The following is an 18,830-nucleotide window of genomic DNA, read 5'->3' on the forward strand; positions in this document are numbered from 1 at the left end:
TCTGGATACCTTTCTAGAATAGGCCCATATAGATTGCATTTCAATACTGCGAACGGGAAATGAGTAGGGCATGAGTGACTGAGCAGAAAACCTCCCTATCCAGAAAAGAATGTAACCTGCATACAACATAAGAGTCTAGCAAAGGCTCTCCTAACAATGGCTGCCACCTGCTCTTCAAACAAGAGCTATGACTTCAAGGGAAACCCCAGCTTGTACACTGAGCTTGTTTGGAGTAGTGCAACCCCATCCAAGACCAAATATGGTTAGGTCCTGGATGCAGAGGGCCCCACCACAGCCAGATCTTACCAGGGTTCAGGGAAACTTTCCTTTAATTCATTAATTCTTGCTGTGCTTTAAGTGTCAATGAAATCAGGTTCTCCTTGACTTTGGGTACCTTTTTTATATTGCAAACTACTCCATCCTCCTGTAGAGCAGTGTTTCTCAATTTTGGCAACTTTTAAGATATGTGGACTTCAATTGCCAAAATTCTCTAGTCAGCTACACATCTTAAAATTACAGAAGTTGAGAAACACTGCCCTGAACTTCTTGTGCAAGCTTCTTTGTTTCTCATAGGGTTTAATTATCAGACAGCTTGATATCTCAATTACTATGTCCAGCCAAAGTTGGACATCATACAACGGACACATCCAATGCAGAACTCAACTGTTGTGACCTGGACTAATTGCTTTGATTCTGCAGCTGAGATTGCATTGGATATTTTAGCTGCTATGCCACATTGATTGCTTATGTTTTAATTGGTGATTCAATGGCACTCTTAGTTCCTTCTCATATGCATTATCACCAAACTAAGTCTCTTTAAATCTGTACCATAACATTGATCTTCCTACCTGGATGTAAGCTATTACATTTATCAAAGATGATGTTCACCCTCATAGATTTTATGCATTGTTCAAGTCTTATTTTGAATTGTGATTTTGACCTTTTCGCTTTAGGCCTCTGTGTACAAAAAAAAAAAAAAAAGGTTCAATCAATCTGTCAATTTCAACTTTTCACAGAAAAAAAAAATCTTGCAAAGTTGGAATTGATTGAACTTTTTAGTCCCACCCAGTCTGCTGTTACCACCGCAGCTACGCCCACCCAATGGGCCACACACACCCAATGGGCCACACACACCCAATGGGCCACACACACACGGCACCTGACGACGCATAAGTGGGTTTTGGTTTGTAGTTCGGTCGCTAAAAGGTTCGCCATCACTGACATAGACAATGCTGCTTGACAAGTGATCAGGGTGCTTTCAGACTAACTGAATTTTAGTTTTCTGTTTCTCTATAGAAGGGGCGTTGTCTTACCTGAACGCCTTTTCTCAGCATGAAGATGTAGCATCCACCGATTGGGTAATCAAAGCCCTCCTACTCAGATTTAGACTAAGACCAAACTTTAGCCACGCCTCCCTTGGGCGCTCCTTTCCCAGTTTTGTCGAGGCGAAGCATTCATTAGGTCTGACACAGTTGCTCCTCCTGAAAAAAATCTGCCTAGACTAAGTGTTAAGGGTGGGTGTGGATGCTACATCTTCATGCTGAGAAAAGGCGTTCAGGTAAGACAACGCCCCTTCTCCAGCATGATAGATGTAGCATCCACCGATTGGGACATACCAAAGCCACCTGTGTCCCTGTCGGGAGGGAAGTCTAGGCTTGTGGCTCATGCGTAGAGACTACCTGCTGCAGAACCCTTCTGCCGAAGGATGCGTCTGAGGCAGCGAATTTATCAAGCTTGTAATGCCTTATAAATGAAGAGGGGGAAGCCCAGGTGGCTGCCCTGCAAATTTCCTCAATCGAGGCCTGAGTGGACCAGGCCGCAGATGTAGCAGCGCTACGTGTAGAATGAGCAGTGATGTGAGGAGGAACAGGAAGAGACTGAGTCCTGTAAGCGTGAGAGATGCAGGCCCTAATCCATCTACCAATGGTCGAGGATGATACTTTCAGACCCATGGAAGAAGGTTGGAAAGACACAAACAAGGCCTCCGATCTACGAAATGCAGCGGTTCGCTTCACATAGTGATGCAAAGCCCTGCGTACGTCTAATGTATGCCACAATCTTTCAAGACGGTGAGAAGGTCGCGGACAAAAGTCCGGAAGAATCAGATCTTGATACCTGTGGAAGCTAGTATTGACTTTCGGAATGAAAGAAGGGTCCAATTTTAGGATCACTCTGTCATCCAGAAAAACACAAAGATCCTCCCTGATCGAGAGTGCAGCAAGTTCCGAGATGCGTCTTGCTGAGGTGATGGCTATCAAAAAGGCTACTTTCAATGAAAGGAAGTGTAGTGAACAAGATCTGATGGGTTCAAATGGTGAACTGGTAAGAACCTGCAGAACCCTTGGCAGGTCCCATGTGGGATATCTGTGTACTACAGGGGGACCTGTATTAACGGCTCCCTTAAGGAAGGCCGTAACAGCTGGATGATGAGATAGCTGTATCTGATCCTCGCAAATGAGGACCGTGGATAATGCTGCGATCTGCCTATGGATGGTATTGTGAGACAGTCCCCTGTTTAGTCCGTCTAAAAGGTAGTCCAATAATATCGGAATGGTGGTAGCCAGTGGGTTGACCCTCCTGGTGTTACACCATGCACAGAAACTTTTCCACGTGGCATCGTAGATTCTGTTAGTGGAGGGACGTCTGGAGGCTTGAATTATAGCAATCACTCCAGTCGAATAGGACTGTCTAATTAAGCTCTCCCTTTCAAGTGCCAAGCGGCTAGTTGAAGCCACTGCGGGTCCAGATGTTGGAGCTGACCCTGACTGAGGGAGATGCGATCTGCTGGAATCTTCCAAGGTGGGGAGATCGATAGGTCCACGAGATCTGCAAACCAAGGACGCCTTGGCCAATGTGGGACCAGCAAGATTAATTCTGCCCCCTCTAATAGGAGTTTCCTGATGACAGCTGGAATCAGGGGAAGTGGAGGGAAGGCATACAGAAGTCCCTTGGGCCATCTGCTGCGTAGCGCGTCCGTTCCCTCTGCTCCCCATGACGGAAACCGCGTGAAATACCTGGGAAGCTGAGCATTTGCTGGCGAAGCAAACAGGTCTACCTGAGGCTGCCCGAACCTCTCCGATATTTCCCTGAAGAGGTTCGGTTCCAATCGCCACTCCGAGTGGTCTATCGTCGCCCTGCTTAGAGAATCTGCCTGACGATTCTCCTCCCCGGAAATGTGTTCTGCTCTGATGGATTTCAGATGGGATTCTGCCCACAGACCCAATGCTAGGGCCTCCTGCATGAGGGACCAAGATTTGGTCCCTCCCTGTCTGTTGATATGAGCCTTGGCTGCGACATTGTCCGTCATTACCAGGACATGATTCCCCTTCACTATGTTGGAGAACTGGCAAAGAGCCAGGTGTATTGCCCTGAGTTCTAGCCAATTTATATTGTGCGTGAGGTCGTGCTTGGACCATTGACCCTGAGCCATATGTGTCTGCATGTGCGCTCCCCAACCGAACAGACTGACGTCCGTGGTCAGGATAAGTCTGTGAGGCTCCTTGAAGAATGTCCCCTTGTGTATGGCTGGTGACCCCCACCATCTGAGTGACTGTAGAGTGTGGTACGGAACTCTCACCTTCCGTGTGGAGGCACTCATGCTCCGCTTCTGGAAGGGAAGCAGGAACCATTGTAGATGTCTGGAATGAAGACTGGCCCACGGCACTATTCCTAGGCAAGAAATCATCTTCCCCAACAGCTGTGACAACTGGACAAGGGGAACTACCTTCTCTCTCTGGATCCTGCGAATTAAGGATCTGATACCGTCCCTGCGTTCCTGGGAGAGGTAGACCTTGCATAGGTCTGAATCTATCACCTCCCCTAGATGCAAGATCCGAGTGATAGGGGTGGTGTGGCTCTTCTTGAAATTTACTGAGAAGCCGTGTCTCTGAAGTGTCTCTATTGTAGTCTGTAGATCTAGTTGAGCAGTGTGGAATGAACTGGGCTGAATGATTATATCGTCCAGGTAACATTGTACTCTTACCGGTATTAATCTGAGATGTGCTGCCAATACTGCCAGTATCTTTGTGAATACCCGTGGTGCCGAGGATAGACCGAAGGGAAGTGCCCTGTACTGATAATGTCTGTTTGCATGGCAGAAACGGAGGAATCTGCGGTGATGTGGTCTGATAGGAACATGAAGGTAGGCTTCTGTCAGGTCTATGGAGGAGAGGTAATCTCCCTTCCTGACACTTGCTAGAATGGACTTGAGGGACTGCATTTTGAACTTCCTGTAGATTAGGAAGCTGTTGAGTCCCTTTAGATCTAATATCGCTCTCCATCCCCCTGAGGGCTTGGGAACCACGAAGAGAATGGAGTAGAACCCTTTTCCTTTTTGTTCCGGAGGAACTGATTCTATGGCTCTTATTTCTAATAAGTGTGATATTGCTGTGTCCACTAGTTCGGCCTTGTGTGGGTGTCTTGAGGCGGGGCACTGAAGGAAATGGTCTGGTGGTATGGACTTTAGTTCTAGGGCTAGACCGAATCTTATGGTCTCTCTCACCCAGGTATCGTTTGTGGTGACCTCCCAAGTGTCGCTGAACAGGGTTAAGCGTCCACCTATGGGAGGGTCCAATCTGGCGTCACTTAGACCTTCGGAATGGACGGCCTCCCGCCCCCCTGAAGGGATGCTTGGTCTGGAACTGACCCCTGGCTCCTGAATTCTGGCGGTCCTGTTGGCGATCCTGTCTGGGGGAGAAGGATCGGGAACCTCTGGGCCAATCCCAGGACTGCCCTGATCGAAAGGGCTGCCTCCATCCCCAAGAACTTCCGGCCCTGAAGGACTGCCTGAGAAATTCTTGTTGAGGTCTCCTATCCGTCTTCTTGGACGGATGAGCTAAGGTTTTTCTCTTATCCTTCCCTTCAACCAGGTACGGCTCTAGGATTTGGCCAAATAAATTCTTGCCACTGTAGGTGTCTGTAGCAAGACGCCATCTTGACTTTAGGTCAGCCCTCCACTGTTTGAGCCACATGAATCTTCGGGATGCAACTGTGGCTGCAATAGATCTGGCCGAAAATTTGGTGGAGTTGAGGGAAGCATCTGACATGTATTCCGCCGCTGTTACTAGTTTACCTAGAGTATGATGTGCGCGTACCTGGTCTGGAGGAATTAATGCCTGTAGTTCCCGGAGCCACATGATAGAAGTTCTCGTGAAAAAGGACGAGGACGAAGACGCCCTGATGGCCCAGGCAGAGGCCTGGTGAGCCCTGCGGAGAGAAAACTCAAAACGTTTATCTTCCGCCTTGAGATGTTCGGCCATGTCTCCAGGAACAGTGGATGTGGAGAACAAAGATGTTAATGGAGCGTCCACTGTGGGAACCTCTAGAAGGGAAGAGAATGCAGAAGATACATTATACAATCTCTTTTCTGTGCTGTTAGGAGAGGGTAGGGTGGCCAGTGAGGTCCACTCTTTTTCCACCGTCTCGTGGAAAACAGCTGGACAAGGAACTTGTTTTTCCTCTACCACCTTTCTAACAAACAAAGGGTTTGACTCTTGTGCAGCCGAGGTAGATGGCTTGGGTTCCTGCTCCGAGACCAGGTTGGCTGTTGTGCAGGCTTTTAACAAAAGAGATTTGAATAGGTTTGGATCAAAAAGCCCCGATGTTGGGGTTGGATCCTAATTTACCTCCTCATCCTCAGACATAGGTCCTTCAGTTGTCACCAGGTCAACAGATTCAGTCTCCCCAAACTGAGATGAAGTCTCAGAAATACCTGAACCCGCTGACTGGGGACGTCCAGTGCGGTCTGGGGGCAAGGGTGGGACCAGCTGCTAAGGAAGAAGACATGAATTGATTGAAGGCCTGGTGCATAAAGCTCTGAAACTGTTGAGCCCATAAAGATCGCTCAGCTGAAGGCACACCAGCAGTGGTGGTCTCAGGAGTATGCATACTAATGTTAGCAGGAGAAATGGAAGGCCCTGGCAGAGGGGATATAGGGATATGTTGTCTAGGGGCAGATAGACTGACCTGTTCAGTTCCCCCTTGAGGAGACCCTGCCCTGGGGGCTTGATAAGATGGCACCAGTGAGGGCTCATAAGGTGAGCTGGCCAGAGAAGCAGGGGGAACCAATTCAGCTTCTCTGGACCTGAGCCTTTGTGCTTTGGAGAACTCTTGCTCCAGTGCCTGGTGTCTCCTCGAGGCCTCTCGCTCAGCAGTCTTGGAGGGTTCTTTGGTTGATAAATGCTTGTTTTAGCTTTTTTCTTCCCCCCTGTATTTGAATCAGAGGATCTGCATTTTGCTTGAATGCAAAGCCTGAGGAGACTCATCATCTGCCATTGTGCCCAGGCTTTCCAGGTAGGAGAAGCCCTGGGGTGGGGGTAACTACGCAGATCAAGTTATCCGGGAGGGAAGCTTCCCACGCCCTAAGACAACCACAATGGCAAACAGCCAGAACAGCTGTCTAAAACTGTCTGCTGGGCCCTGCCGGCACAGCGCCGGGAGCTAAACAGAACAGGTCAGGAACCCTACAATTTAAGATAATAGGTGTTATTATTGTTATTATTATTTTTATTTTATTTTATCTTATTTTATTTTACTTTTGTAATCAATCTCTGAGAAGCAATGCGTCGAAAAAACAACAGCTAAACCCCCAAGAGGACCCAACGCAGTGAGTCACTAATGCTAGGCCTGAATTGGAGGCAAAAGCAACCTTAAAATGGCGACCACGCCCAGCACCAAATTCAAAATGGCGGCCGCAGGTCTTCTTTGTGCTTAAAAATGGCCTCTCCTCTTAGTCAGAGCTGTAAGACAGCTTCTCCAGCCTCGTCTTTGAAGTCCCCATTCAGGCAGGCAAAAAGACGGAGGGAACCTTACACACACTTCCCCCCTTACAGCTATAAGGCACCACAAACTACTTGTGATTCTGCAGCCTGGGGGAGTCTCTGTGCGATCCTGGATAGAGCCTCCTGGCCACGAGGCAAGAGAGAAGCTCTGGTAATAGGCTGAATTCTCCAGAAACACTGGCAATAAAAATTGTTATCACACACAAGGGAAGCCTCCCTCAGTGTGCTGAACAGATACTCTGAGCTGAAAACTGCCTCAGCGGCAAAGCTCCGACGATCCACGAGGCCAATTAGGCCCTCTGAAAAGCAACTCTCCAAGGTTGCTAATTCACTGTCCTTTACTAAAAAAACAAAAATTATGTAAAGAGTACACTACAGGAAGCTATATTAACAATCCTAATGCTACACTATTTAAACTAACAATTGCTGAGGAGCTAACAAAACTGTGTCCTCTCTGAGCATAGACTAAGACAAAACTGGGAAAGGAGCGCCCAAGGGAGGCGTGGCTAAAGTTTGGTCTTAGTCTAAATCTGAGTAGGAGGGCTTTGATTACCCAATCGGTGGATGCTACATCTATCATGCTGGAGAAAGATCTCTTTCTTTTTTGAGAGAAGACTGATGCAAAGATGGAATTTTAACTTCTCCATATTGAACATTATTTCCCAATCTTCTCTGTATGAAATAATTCAAACTCTCCTTTCATCCCTTTGAAGTATTTTTGTTTTGTCCTCACAACTCACTTCATTCTGAGCTTTAGCTTTGCTGCATTACTGCAAGCTTGAGATATTAGAATATATTCTTTGCAAACCTTTTTGTTTCTCAAACTGCCAATTGAGGTTGCTATTCATCCACATAGCTGCCTTAAAACTTTAAGTCCTAATGGGGATTGTTCAAGTTTGTGCATACATTTTTCAGGGTCTCCCATTCCTCTTTAACTTATTTAATTACGATTTTAAGACAGAATATTTGTCTACCTTTTTAAAATCTGCTTTCCTGGTGTCCAAGATACACGAATGACTTCTCAGCAGTTAAACTAGTTGTAGGTAACTTGAACCCCATCATAATTTTTTCCAAAACTTTTTTGGGCCACCTCTTAATTCCTGTTAGATAGCTAGCCCCCTTGTTTCTTATTTCTTCATCTGAAAACTACGATTCTCAGCAAAGTAGATAATAAACTTACATATTTTTGGTTAAGATAGTTTTCTACCAAAGAGGAGTTATTACCACTGTAACATGATAAGTTAATTTACAAAGACATTGTTCACCTTATCTACTGGGTAAAAAAGCAGGCTGTTCTAGTGGCTAAAGTATCGGGTGATGTGGAGATCCATCTTAGTCATGAAAGCCACCTGGGTGGCTTTGGGCCTGTCCTTCTCTCTCAGCCCAACTCACCTCAAAGGGTTGCCATTGTACGGAAAATAAGAGGAGCAGGGAGTATTATGTTCACTCCCTTATTTGTAAAAATAATAAAGGCAGGGTTTAAAAACGTAATTTATGTAAATAAATAGCCTATAAGAAATTCCTACAATGGAGTATTCCTTTTATTTATCTCTCCTTTTAATTTTACCCAGATACTTTCAACAGGATATTGAGGGACTTGGATTTCTTCATAGACATAACAGCTTTAAAAAAAAAACCTAAAAGCCATTCCATCTTTTTGTTCTACTTCTTTTGTATAAATAATATATTATAAATATGTTCCACTCATGATTCTCATCCTATTAAGTTTCTATGAGACTTATCAAATCTTGTTTATTCAAGTTAGGCTTTCTTCTGTTTGTTACCCATGCATTAGGGAACAGAGTACCATTCTTACTTGCAAATCCTTTGGAGTTCTTAAAACAAAATGGTTGGGGGCAACCAAAAGTCTAGTCCGGTGTGCAGTGCCTTTTTTCTTAAAAAACAAAAGCGCTGGAACTTACACACATCATACAACCCGCCTTGCCTACCCTACAAGGTTCCATCCAAAAAAGGTGCCGGAACTCCGTTCTGGGCATTCTATGAGAAAAAAAGCCCTGCCAGTGTGTATGTGTGTGTATGTGTATTAAGTTACAATGATGGCATATTGCAGGGGCTATAGAACCAGTAAGTAAAACCACACCAATTTATCTTCTGATAATTGGATGTTTTATGACTGGCATGCTTATTATGGCAACCAGTATGAATATACAGACATTTTCTGAATGTAACCCCAAATATTCTCAAAAGTTTAAATGTTACCAGTGGCTACATGAAAAAAGTAATTATTTAAGTAGTATCTGGGATATGGATAAATAATATATCATCACTCAATCCATCAGTCAGTTCTTATTCAGTTTTGGTAGTGCAATGCAAACTTATAAGGCTATAAAGAATACAACTGTAAATATGAAAATCAATCCAAGCTATTTTGGACCATTACTTTCTCCTTTTTTTAACACAATGCGGTATAAACATATTTGATACTCAACATTTTTATCATTCTTTTAATTGGTTTGAACACCAAAAATCTGCAAAAACCTTTCAACTCAAGATGCAATGAAGCTCTGAGACAGATTGTTTCATGAAGCTTTTCATGGTGCATACAGTACATTAACATTTACAAAAACTTTAAAAGTAGCTGCAAAAATACTGTCTTCAAAAGAAAATATAGTTTTCTCTCAATTTCATAAAACCCTCCTAGTACAATCCATAAATGTAACAACAAAATATGACTTCCAAATACACTTTGCAATCAAGGCATCACTAGGTTTAAGGCTTTCCATTGAAGGGGTTGATAGAGGTATAGGACAAAGACGTAAGTGAACATAGGATCTTTGGAATCTTCTTAAAATAAAGCTGAGCTGATTTTCCAATTCATGGTCTAGAAGAGTTGTAGTGTCAAGATGCACTGAGGAGTCCAATTTATTATAATAAAGGAAAATAGCATATGTTAATTCCATTGGCAGCTGCATCCCTCGAGAATGGCTTGGGCTTCAATCTCATTATGCAAAGTTCTTTGAAAAAAATAATTTCAGGAGGTCCATCTGGAAAAAGTGCAACTAGGACATTCCTCCTTTGCTCTTTCTTCTAATGAAGGGACTCAAAATCTTTATCTCTAAGACACACCTTGAATAATTTACTTAGTCAATTATCTGGTGTGGTACAATCATTAAGAAAGAAAATACTTCAAAGCATTTAGCTGATTGTATTCCAGTGATGTGAGTGCCATACAGTGCAGGGCAGGATATGAAAAGAATCTTAATGGTATTGCAGAGTTGAGATTCCATAAACCACAACTCTGCTCAATTTTTATCCAATGACATCAACTGTTCAATCAGCATATGTAAGTTCTGGCATCTTATATTCATTGTACACTCTATTCTGTTGGAACCTTGAGAAACATCTCTAGGAACATTTAAACACCATCAATGAGCTCCTGCCTCACACAGCAAGCAGAGAGAAAGACAATCCTTGTAATTGCCTAGGCATTCCAAATGAGAAGATTAGGTGCTCTTTGGATACCAGAGTCGCAAAAAGATATTGACAGAGATGCTTAAGGAAAGAAAGTGCTCCTTGAAAGGAGTCCAATAGCAATCTTTACTTTAAGGCTGTTGCTGGGATCACTCTGATTCCCAGTATCAAGGCACTTTTTTCTACAGGCCTTGGAAGGACCATACATTTATTTTGCCTCTACTCCACTCCCTGTGCTTCAGACAACCACGGAACTATGAAACAGGGCAGTGTCTTCAGGTTGGTGCCGTTTCCAGGACTCCAAGCCTAATGAAGGAGATTTTGGGTTTTCACTGAAGTCTCCCCTTAAGTCTTTCTGTAAAGCGAGGATGGGGACAGTGGTAGTGACTTGGCAAGAAGAAAATGTGCCTGAGGACTTTGGGCTGGGAGAGGAAGAGAAGTCTCTGTACAGGATGTTTACTTTGGGAATAAGAGACTTCACCAGACTAAACTGGCAAAAAGCAGAGCCCGTTGGATTGAAGTAGACTTTGTTCTTATCAGGAGAAGAAGGCAGGACAGGCAGATCAGACCTAAAAAGAAAAATCAGAATTAAAAAGTATATAAGAACTAATGCTAACAAATATTTCAGATTTTGATAGGTTATAGGATGACAGTACAACAAATAAGACATTTAAAAAAATATGCATAGACTGTTGCGTCTTTCAGAATTTTGCACTTTACAGCAAAAATGGGGGAGATGCTCACCTAGAGTCTGCTGTAACAGACATGGTGTTTGGTACAACAAACATTACCGGATTTAGACGTTTTCAGTTTACAAAGTACAAATTCTTTATTATAGTGTCATAAAACCATTAATGTGCATAGCACTCCATCCAAGAGACACAGTGATTACCAAAAAAGAAATACAATGCAAGTATTGAAGTATTTAAGAATTACTTTTCAACTCTAAATGTTATCCATCCCATAGAATCACTGAACTGCTTTGGCAATGAAACAAAAATAGATGGGTTATATGCATACATCTGAAGCTCTAATCTTGTTTCAGAATAAATTCAGTTCATACCACTGGGCTAAATTATATTTTGTTGGTGGGCTAGAACAGAAAAGATTTTTAGGTGACTTTTTAAGAAAACAACTATATTAGAAGTCTGATTACACATATATTTTGTTTTTATTATTACTCGCTATGCACTTGAAATATGTAGCATTTGTTGTTGTTGTTAATTGCGAAGTCGTGTCTGACCCATCGCGACCCCATGGACAACGTTCCTCCAGGTCTTCCTGTCCTCTACCATCTTCTGGAGTCCATTTAAATTCACACCTACTGCTTCAGTGACTCCATCCAGCCATCTCATTCTCTGTCGTCCCCTTCTTCTATTGCCCTCAATCTTTCCCAGCATTAGGCCCTTCTCCAGTGAGTCCTTCCTTCTCATTAGGTGGCCAAAGTATTTGAGTTTCAACTTCAGGATCTGGCCTTCTAAAGAGCAGTCGGGGTTGATCTCTTCTAGGACTGACCGGTTTGAACGCCTTGCAGTCCAAGGGACTCGCAGGAGTCTTCTCCAGCACCATAGTTCAAAGGCCTCAATTCTTTTGCGCTCAGCCTTTCTTATGGTCCAACTTTCACAGCCATACATTGCAACTGGGAAAACCATGGCCTGGACTATACGCACTTTTGTTGGCAGGGTGATGTCTCTGCTTTTTAGAATGCTGTCTAGATTTGCCATAGCTTTCCTCCCCAGGAGCAAGCGTCTTTTAATTTCTTGGCTGCAGTCCCCATCTGAGGTGATCTTGGAGCCCAGAAAAATAAAATCTGTCACTACCTCCATTTCTTCCCCATCTATTTGCCAGGAATTGAGAGGGCCGGATGCCATGATTTTGGTTTTCTTAATGTTGAGTTTCAAGCCAACTTTTGCACTCTCCTTCTTCACCCGCATCAAGAGGCTCTTTAGTTCCTCTTCACTTTCTGCCATTAGAGTGGTATCATCTGCATATCTTAGGTTGTTGATATTTCTCCCGGCAATCTTAATTCCAACTTTTGTTTCATCTAGCCCTGCCTTTCTCATGATGTGCTCTCCATATAAGTTAAATAGGCAGGGCGACAGTATACAGCCTTGTCGGACTCCTTTTCCAATTTTGAACCAATCAGTGGTTCCGTGTCCGGTTCTCACTGTTGCTTCTTGACCCGCATATAGGTATCTCAAGAGACAAATAAGATGGTCTGGTATTCCCATCTCTTTAAGAACTTGCCACAATTTGTTGTGATCCACACAATCAAAGGCTTTAGCATAGTCAATGAAGCAGAAGTAGATGTTTTTCTGGAACTCCCTAGCTTTCTCCATGATCCAGCATATGTTGGCAATTTGATCTCTAGTTCCTCTGCCTCTTCGAAATCCTGCCTGTACTTCTGGTAGTTCTCGATCCACATACGCTGGAGTCTAGTGTGTAGGATTTTAAACATAACTTTACTAGCATGTGAAATGAGTGCAAAGGTGCGATAGTTTGAACTTTCTTTGGCATTGCCTTTCTGTGGAATTGGAATGTAAACTGACCTTTTCCAATCCTGTGACCACTATTGAGTTTTCCAAATTTGCTGGCAAATTGAGTGTAGCACTTTTACTGCATCGTCTTTTAAGATTTTGAATAGCTCAGCTGGAATACTGTCACCTCCACTAGCTTTGTTGTTGCTCAGATTTTCTAAGGCCCATTTCACTTCACATTCTAGGATGTCTGGTTCGAGGTCAGTGACCATCTCATTGTGGTTATCTGGGATGTTAAGCTCATTCTTGTATAGTTCTTCTGTGTAGTTTTGCCATCTCTTCTTAATCTCTTCTGCCTCTGTTAGGTCTCTGCCATTTTGGTCCTTTATCATGACCATCTTTGCATGAAACGTTCCCTTCATATCTCCAATTTTCTTGAAGAGATCTCTGGTCCTCCCTATTCTGTTGTTTTCTTCTATTTCTTTGCACTGTTCATTTAAGAAGGCATTCTTATCTCTTCTAGCTACTCTCTGGAATTCTGCATTCAATTGGGTGTATCTTTCTCTTTTCCTTTGCCTTTCGCTTCCCTTCTTTCCTCAGCTATTTGCAAAGCTTCCTCAGACAGCCATTTTGCTTTCTTGCATTTCTTTTTCTTTGGGATGGTTTTAGTTGCTACCTCTTGTACAATGTTGTGAACTTCCATCCATAGTTCTTCAGGCACTCTGTCTATCAGATCTAATTCCTTAAATCTATTTGTCACCTCTACTGTATATTCATCAGGGATATGATTTAGTTCATACCTGAGTGGCCTAGTGCTTTTCCCTACTTTTTTCAATTTAAGCCTAAATTTTGCAACGAGAAGCTCATGATCTGAGCCACAGTCAGCTCCTGGTCTTGTTTTTACTGACTGTATAGAGCTTCTCCATCTTTGGCTGCAGAGCACATAGTCAATCTGATTTCTATGTTGACCGTCTGGTGATGTCCATGTGTAGAGCCGTCTCTTGGGTTGTTGGAAAAGAGTGTTTGTTATGACCATCGTATTCTCTTGACAAAATTCTATTAGCCTGTGCCCTGCTTCATTTTGTACTCCAAGGCCAAACTTGCCTGTTATTCCGGTTATCTTTTGGCTTCCTACCTTAGCATTCCAATCCCCCATGATGATAAGGACATCATTTTTTGGTGTTAATTCTATAAGGTGCTGTAGGGCTTCATAGAACCGGTCAATTTCATCCTCTTCAGCACCAGTGGTTGGGGCATAGATTTGGACTATTGTGATATTGAATGGTTTGCCTTGGATTCGAATTGAGATCATTCTGTCATTTTGGGGATTGTATCCCAGTATTGCTTTTCCTATTCTTTTATTGACTATGAAGGCTACTCCATTTCTTCTGAGGGATTCTTGCCCACAGTAGTATACTTGATGGTCATCTGAGTTAAATTCACCCATTCCTGTCCATTTTAGTTCGCTGATTCCTAAGATGTCAATGTTCAGTCTTGTCATCTCTTTTTTGACTACGTCTAGCTTGCCTTGATTCATGGATCTTACATTCCAGGTTCCTATGGAGAAAAAAATCTTTACAGCATCGGACTTTCCTTTCACCACCAGATATATCCACAGCTGAGCGTCCTTTCGGCTTTGGCCCAGTCGCTTCATTCTTTCTGGCGCTACTAGTACTAGCCCTCTGCTCTTCCCCAGTAGCATATTGGACACCTTCCGACCTGAGGGGCTCATCTTCCAGCGTCATATCTTTTTTCCTTTTAGTACTGTCCATGGGGTTTTCATGGCAAAGATACTGGAGTGGTTTGCCATTTCCTTCTCCAGTGGATCACATTTTGTCAGAACTCTCTGCTATGACCTGTCCGTCTTGGGTGGCCCAGCACGGCATAGCTTATAGCTTCATTGAGTTACACAAGCCCCTTCGCCACGACAAGGCAGTAATCCATAAAGGGGATATGTAGCATAGAAATAAATATATTTAGCAAAATAGGTGTCATCAGTTTCAGAGCAGGAGTGGAGAGAACAAAACTACCCTGAATCAGTCCTGATCTCAAGTTCAACTTGTCTCTCAAGATTACTATAAGAATAAGACATGGGTAGATTGTAAGACAAGGTCTTTGAAAGACATTTAGTATAAAAATGACAAAGTACTTGTCTATCAGTGCTTTGTGGAATTGTTTACATGCAACTCAGATTAGAAGTGGTTCTTACTTTTATCATAATTTCTATCAGCATTATATGGAGGGCAGTTCTATACTTGATCCTTCTCAATTTTTTGCTCTCTCATCTATAGTTACTAAAGATAAAGGTGACTTACACTATTTCCTCAGAAGCATGGATTTTTTCACAACCCTCTGGGGGCTCCCGCTTGAATACATAGGTGTGGTTGGGACGAGGAGACAGAGCAAAGGCAAGGACTGGAGAAGTGATGCCATTTTCTGAAAGAGGAAAATTAAGGAAGAGAACCCATTCAGTCAAATAAATGCAGAAACAATGAAAGCTGAGTTAATGTGCTACCTTTGCCAGCAGGATTTCTGTTCCTCAGATGAAACTACATAAAAGTAGAGTTATACATCTGACAGAACTGAAATACCGAGATGAAATCCTATTACGGATTTCATGGGACTTGAGACTGCTCAAGCAATAAATTTGCCATGTAGTCTACTGGAATGGTTTTTAATCAAAAGCAAATCTCATAACAATTATATACATTTGTTTTTAAAGGTTTGCATTTAAGTAGTACAAAGCTGTACTATAAGACAGATAGATAGATAGATAGATAGATAGATAGATAGATAGATAGATAGATAGATAGATAGACAGACAGATAGATAGATATCATTTATTTACAACATTTATAAAGGGGCCCATCTTCAACCAACTCTGGACAGCTCCCAATTAGAAAAACTCAGTTCCTAAAGAAGCAAACATTAAGTCTCAAGTCATGTTTAATGATAAGACTTTCATATCAAGAATGTCCATAAGGTATGGTAAAAAAAGTGAAGATAGTGGCTGTGACACACAATGCACATAAAAAAAAAACAGGTGGAGCTTTTCCCTTGTAACACTCTGCAGAACAACCTCTGCCTACAGTTGTCAAAATTGATAGCAGAATTTCTTGCCATTTGGGAGGAAAAACCATGTCCTAAAATAGATTTAATCATTTATAAAACACAGAAGAAGAAGAAAATCATATTACCTCCAAAATTCCAAGGTAGGGAAATCACATTTTGTCTTCCAGCCACTATGCATCATTTTGGCTATATCCAAAATATTTAGTCCCCAGCCATCAAAACATTGCCCATCCAATAGAAATAATTAGATCCAATTGTTTACACTAAAATAACTAATTTTGTTTATATCTGTTTACCTATAAGAGGGATCTCTTTTTTTTTATTCCTAACCCTTCCAGAATGCATCCTTAAATTGCTGAATGTCAAGGACCATTTAAAACAACAAGCCAATAAATCTCCTGTACAATGTACAATTCTTCAAAGCTATATATAACAGCAGACTGCTACTAATCTAACCTTCTTACCTCTACCTTTGTCCTCCAATACTAGCTTGTCTAAAGCCCTGGGCAAAGCTTCATCAGTTATTATCTGAGCAGGAGAATGTGGGGATTGTCGAAGAGCAGCTGAAGGGGATGGAGAAAGAGAAAGGCTGCTGCAGAGACTACTGTTTTCCAGATGTGGCAACAAGGAATCGTCAGTATTTCTTTGGAAAGGAAGTGGAGCTCTGTGCCCATCTGGGACATCTAAGATCTAAAAGAAAGCATACCCTCTAAGTACAAACAAGCAGGCAGGAATGAGCAGAGTCATGGGGAGACCTTGACAACATTTTAAAATATTTAAAGCATTTTTATCCCTCTTCTTCCAAAAACATCCCTCTAGCAATTTATATAACAAAAATATTGACAAAAGTATAGTCTATAAGCAATCTTATAGTTACCAATAAAATTATTCAGGGAGAAGAGAAACCAAATGTAACTAGTTCCTGTTCCTCGGCCATAACTTGATGGAATATAGATATGCTCCAAAAATAATGATATGAAGGACAGAGAGCTAGAAAACCCAAAAGACTAACAATAATTTTCCCCACATAAATCATATCCCATAGATAAGACTACCCATAATTTAAATTAGATGGCGATAATAGATTTGGGTGCAAGGCAAAGAGTAAGGTGTAGTGATACCATGATAAAATTTGACTGAAATGTGATATGTTTTTATAAGTGCGTAATATCTAAAGCACTCTAATTCAGCTTTGGGGAAAGACAGCAGAAGGTTAAAGACCACATTTATCAATCCTCCATGAGGGTGCCCTAAGTCAATATTTGGTACCAGTACTGGACACAGTATTTAGAAAGAGTCAATGATAAGGATAAAAAGCCCTACAGGTGCATGTGACAAGTTTCCTACTTTTTCCTTTTTCTCTTTACTATGAGATCATTGGAGACATATTTAGTCTTATAGGTACAATGTTATGAGCTCTATTGCAAAACCTCCTTGCTTTGGAGGAATTGTGTGTATCTTTGTTATTGTTTTGTTTTGCTGTCACCAAGAAAGCTCTTGGAGAATTCAAAAATTATTTTAAATTTCTATTCAACATCAGCAACTTTAAGATGTATGAACTTCAATCCTAAAATCTCCCCCCGCCCCCCAGCATTGCTCTTGTTAAGAAATCTAGGAGCTGAAATTTACATATTTTATAGTTGCTGAAGTCAGCAAATACTACCGTAACACAATATAATTGGTTGGAATGTAGACAAGTCATTGGTTGGTTAACATAGGAACATATTGATTTCTATTAAGAAATTAAGAATGGGATTTATAAAGATTCATCTATTTCTCTAATTGTATATACCTTGCAAATATAATCCTAGAGCCCTAAAATTATTTTTAACTTTGTCTCTCAGTCTAAGAGTCAGGTTGGAGTCTCTTTCAGACCTGGGTTTCAACCCATTTGCCCAAGATCCCTTTCTCCATGTTCCTTCTCCCTGCTGGACTACACAGTGAGATGCCCATCATTGCTGTTCTCTAACTGGCAGTTCTATCCCAGAATCATCACAATCTCCTGCAAAGCAAAACATAATTTGCCCTCAAAAATGGGCATTTGCTTTTTCTGATGGTCTGCCCTGTGAAGAACAGTGCAGTGTAGATCTCTATGAAATATATTTTGTTCTTCATTGTCAAAGGAAATTATGATAGCCAGAATTTCCCTTTCTTCATTATACAAAATATTGGAAATTTCAAAGTTGAGAATCCAAATCATGTATGGAAAAGCATGCGGCTGTTTTTGGATGGGAGGAGCTTGATCATTTAAACTGGCAGTGAAAACTGTGTAAACATTCTACAAAAATTGACATGTTCTGAGTTCCAGATAAGGTGACTCTCATATCTCACCCCACCAGCAGTAACTCACTCTGAGGAGTTCCTCGTCTCCTTGCTCCTTTACAAACATCTCTTCCAATTCCTGACTGATACTGTCGAAACTGTTGTGCAAAGAAGGGCTGATCGATACAGTGGTCGGGACTGGAAAAGATGCAAGTGGGGAAGCCTACAAACAAAGACATGCAGTGTTGTATCAAGAAGCCACTAACACCTTGGTGCAAGCATAAAATATTCTCCAAGGTGGATGGATAGCACATAACTTTGTGGACCAATACTCCCCCATCTGTTATGAACATATAAAGTAATTTAAAATTTGGCCATTATTCCACTGATCCCCAATAGAATGATAGCTGCTCTTATTTCCTGTTTAATGGACTATGCTTGCTAATATGATTCCAATTTTTTGAATTTTCACAACATGATGAATTATAATTTATCTTCAGGGATCATATATAGCTAAGCTAATATATGGTTGATTGTGTATGGAGGTCTTTCTGTCATGTAAATATTAGCCACTGGTTCTTACAGATCTTTCTAACTTAACGTTGCTACAGACACTGAGCCTAAGATCATCTGCATATCAATAAGGTTCTTAGGCTAAGCAATAGACCTTTTTCCTCTAATTGTCAATGAAAATGGCAATTGGGAAACAACTGGGAAATGGACTGGTAAAGATATGGCTGATATAATCAGATGTGCCTGGTTCATGCTGCATCTTGGCTATGGATTGTAATGGAGCTTTAAATAAGTC

General features: G+C 41.9%; 1 protein-coding gene across 8 annotated transcripts in view; it reads right to left on the bottom strand.

Annotated features, from left to right (window-relative positions):
• Window positions 1-9,067: 9,067 nt before the first annotated feature.
• Window positions 9,068-18,830, bottom strand: part of FAM117A (family with sequence similarity 117 member A) — a 64,092-nt gene continuing 54,329 nt past the window's right edge. For 7 of the 8 annotated variants that reach the window (XM_039333194.1, XM_039333195.1, XM_039333199.1 and 4 more), the window contains 4 exons: window positions 18,111-18,245; window positions 16,225-16,450; window positions 15,004-15,124; window positions 9,068-10,780 (listed from right to left, as the gene is read on the bottom strand). In XM_039333194.1, the coding sequence (XP_039189128.1) occupies window positions 10,450-10,780; window positions 15,004-15,124; window positions 16,225-16,450; window positions 18,111-18,245 (813 nt within the window). In that variant the 3' untranslated portion in view covers window positions 9,068-10,449. The remainder of the gene's footprint in view (window positions 10,781-15,003; window positions 15,125-16,224; window positions 16,451-18,110; window positions 18,246-18,830) is intronic. The other variant, XM_039333197.1, reaches the window with a different exon arrangement.

Source organism: Crotalus tigris, unplaced genomic scaffold (genome assembly GCF_016545835.1).
Source record: "Crotalus tigris isolate CLP2741 ecotype Arizona unplaced genomic scaffold, ASM1654583v1 scf7180000024472.5447098, whole genome shotgun sequence".
Classification (NCBI taxonomy): domain Eukaryota; kingdom Metazoa; phylum Chordata; class Lepidosauria; order Squamata; family Viperidae; genus Crotalus; species Crotalus tigris.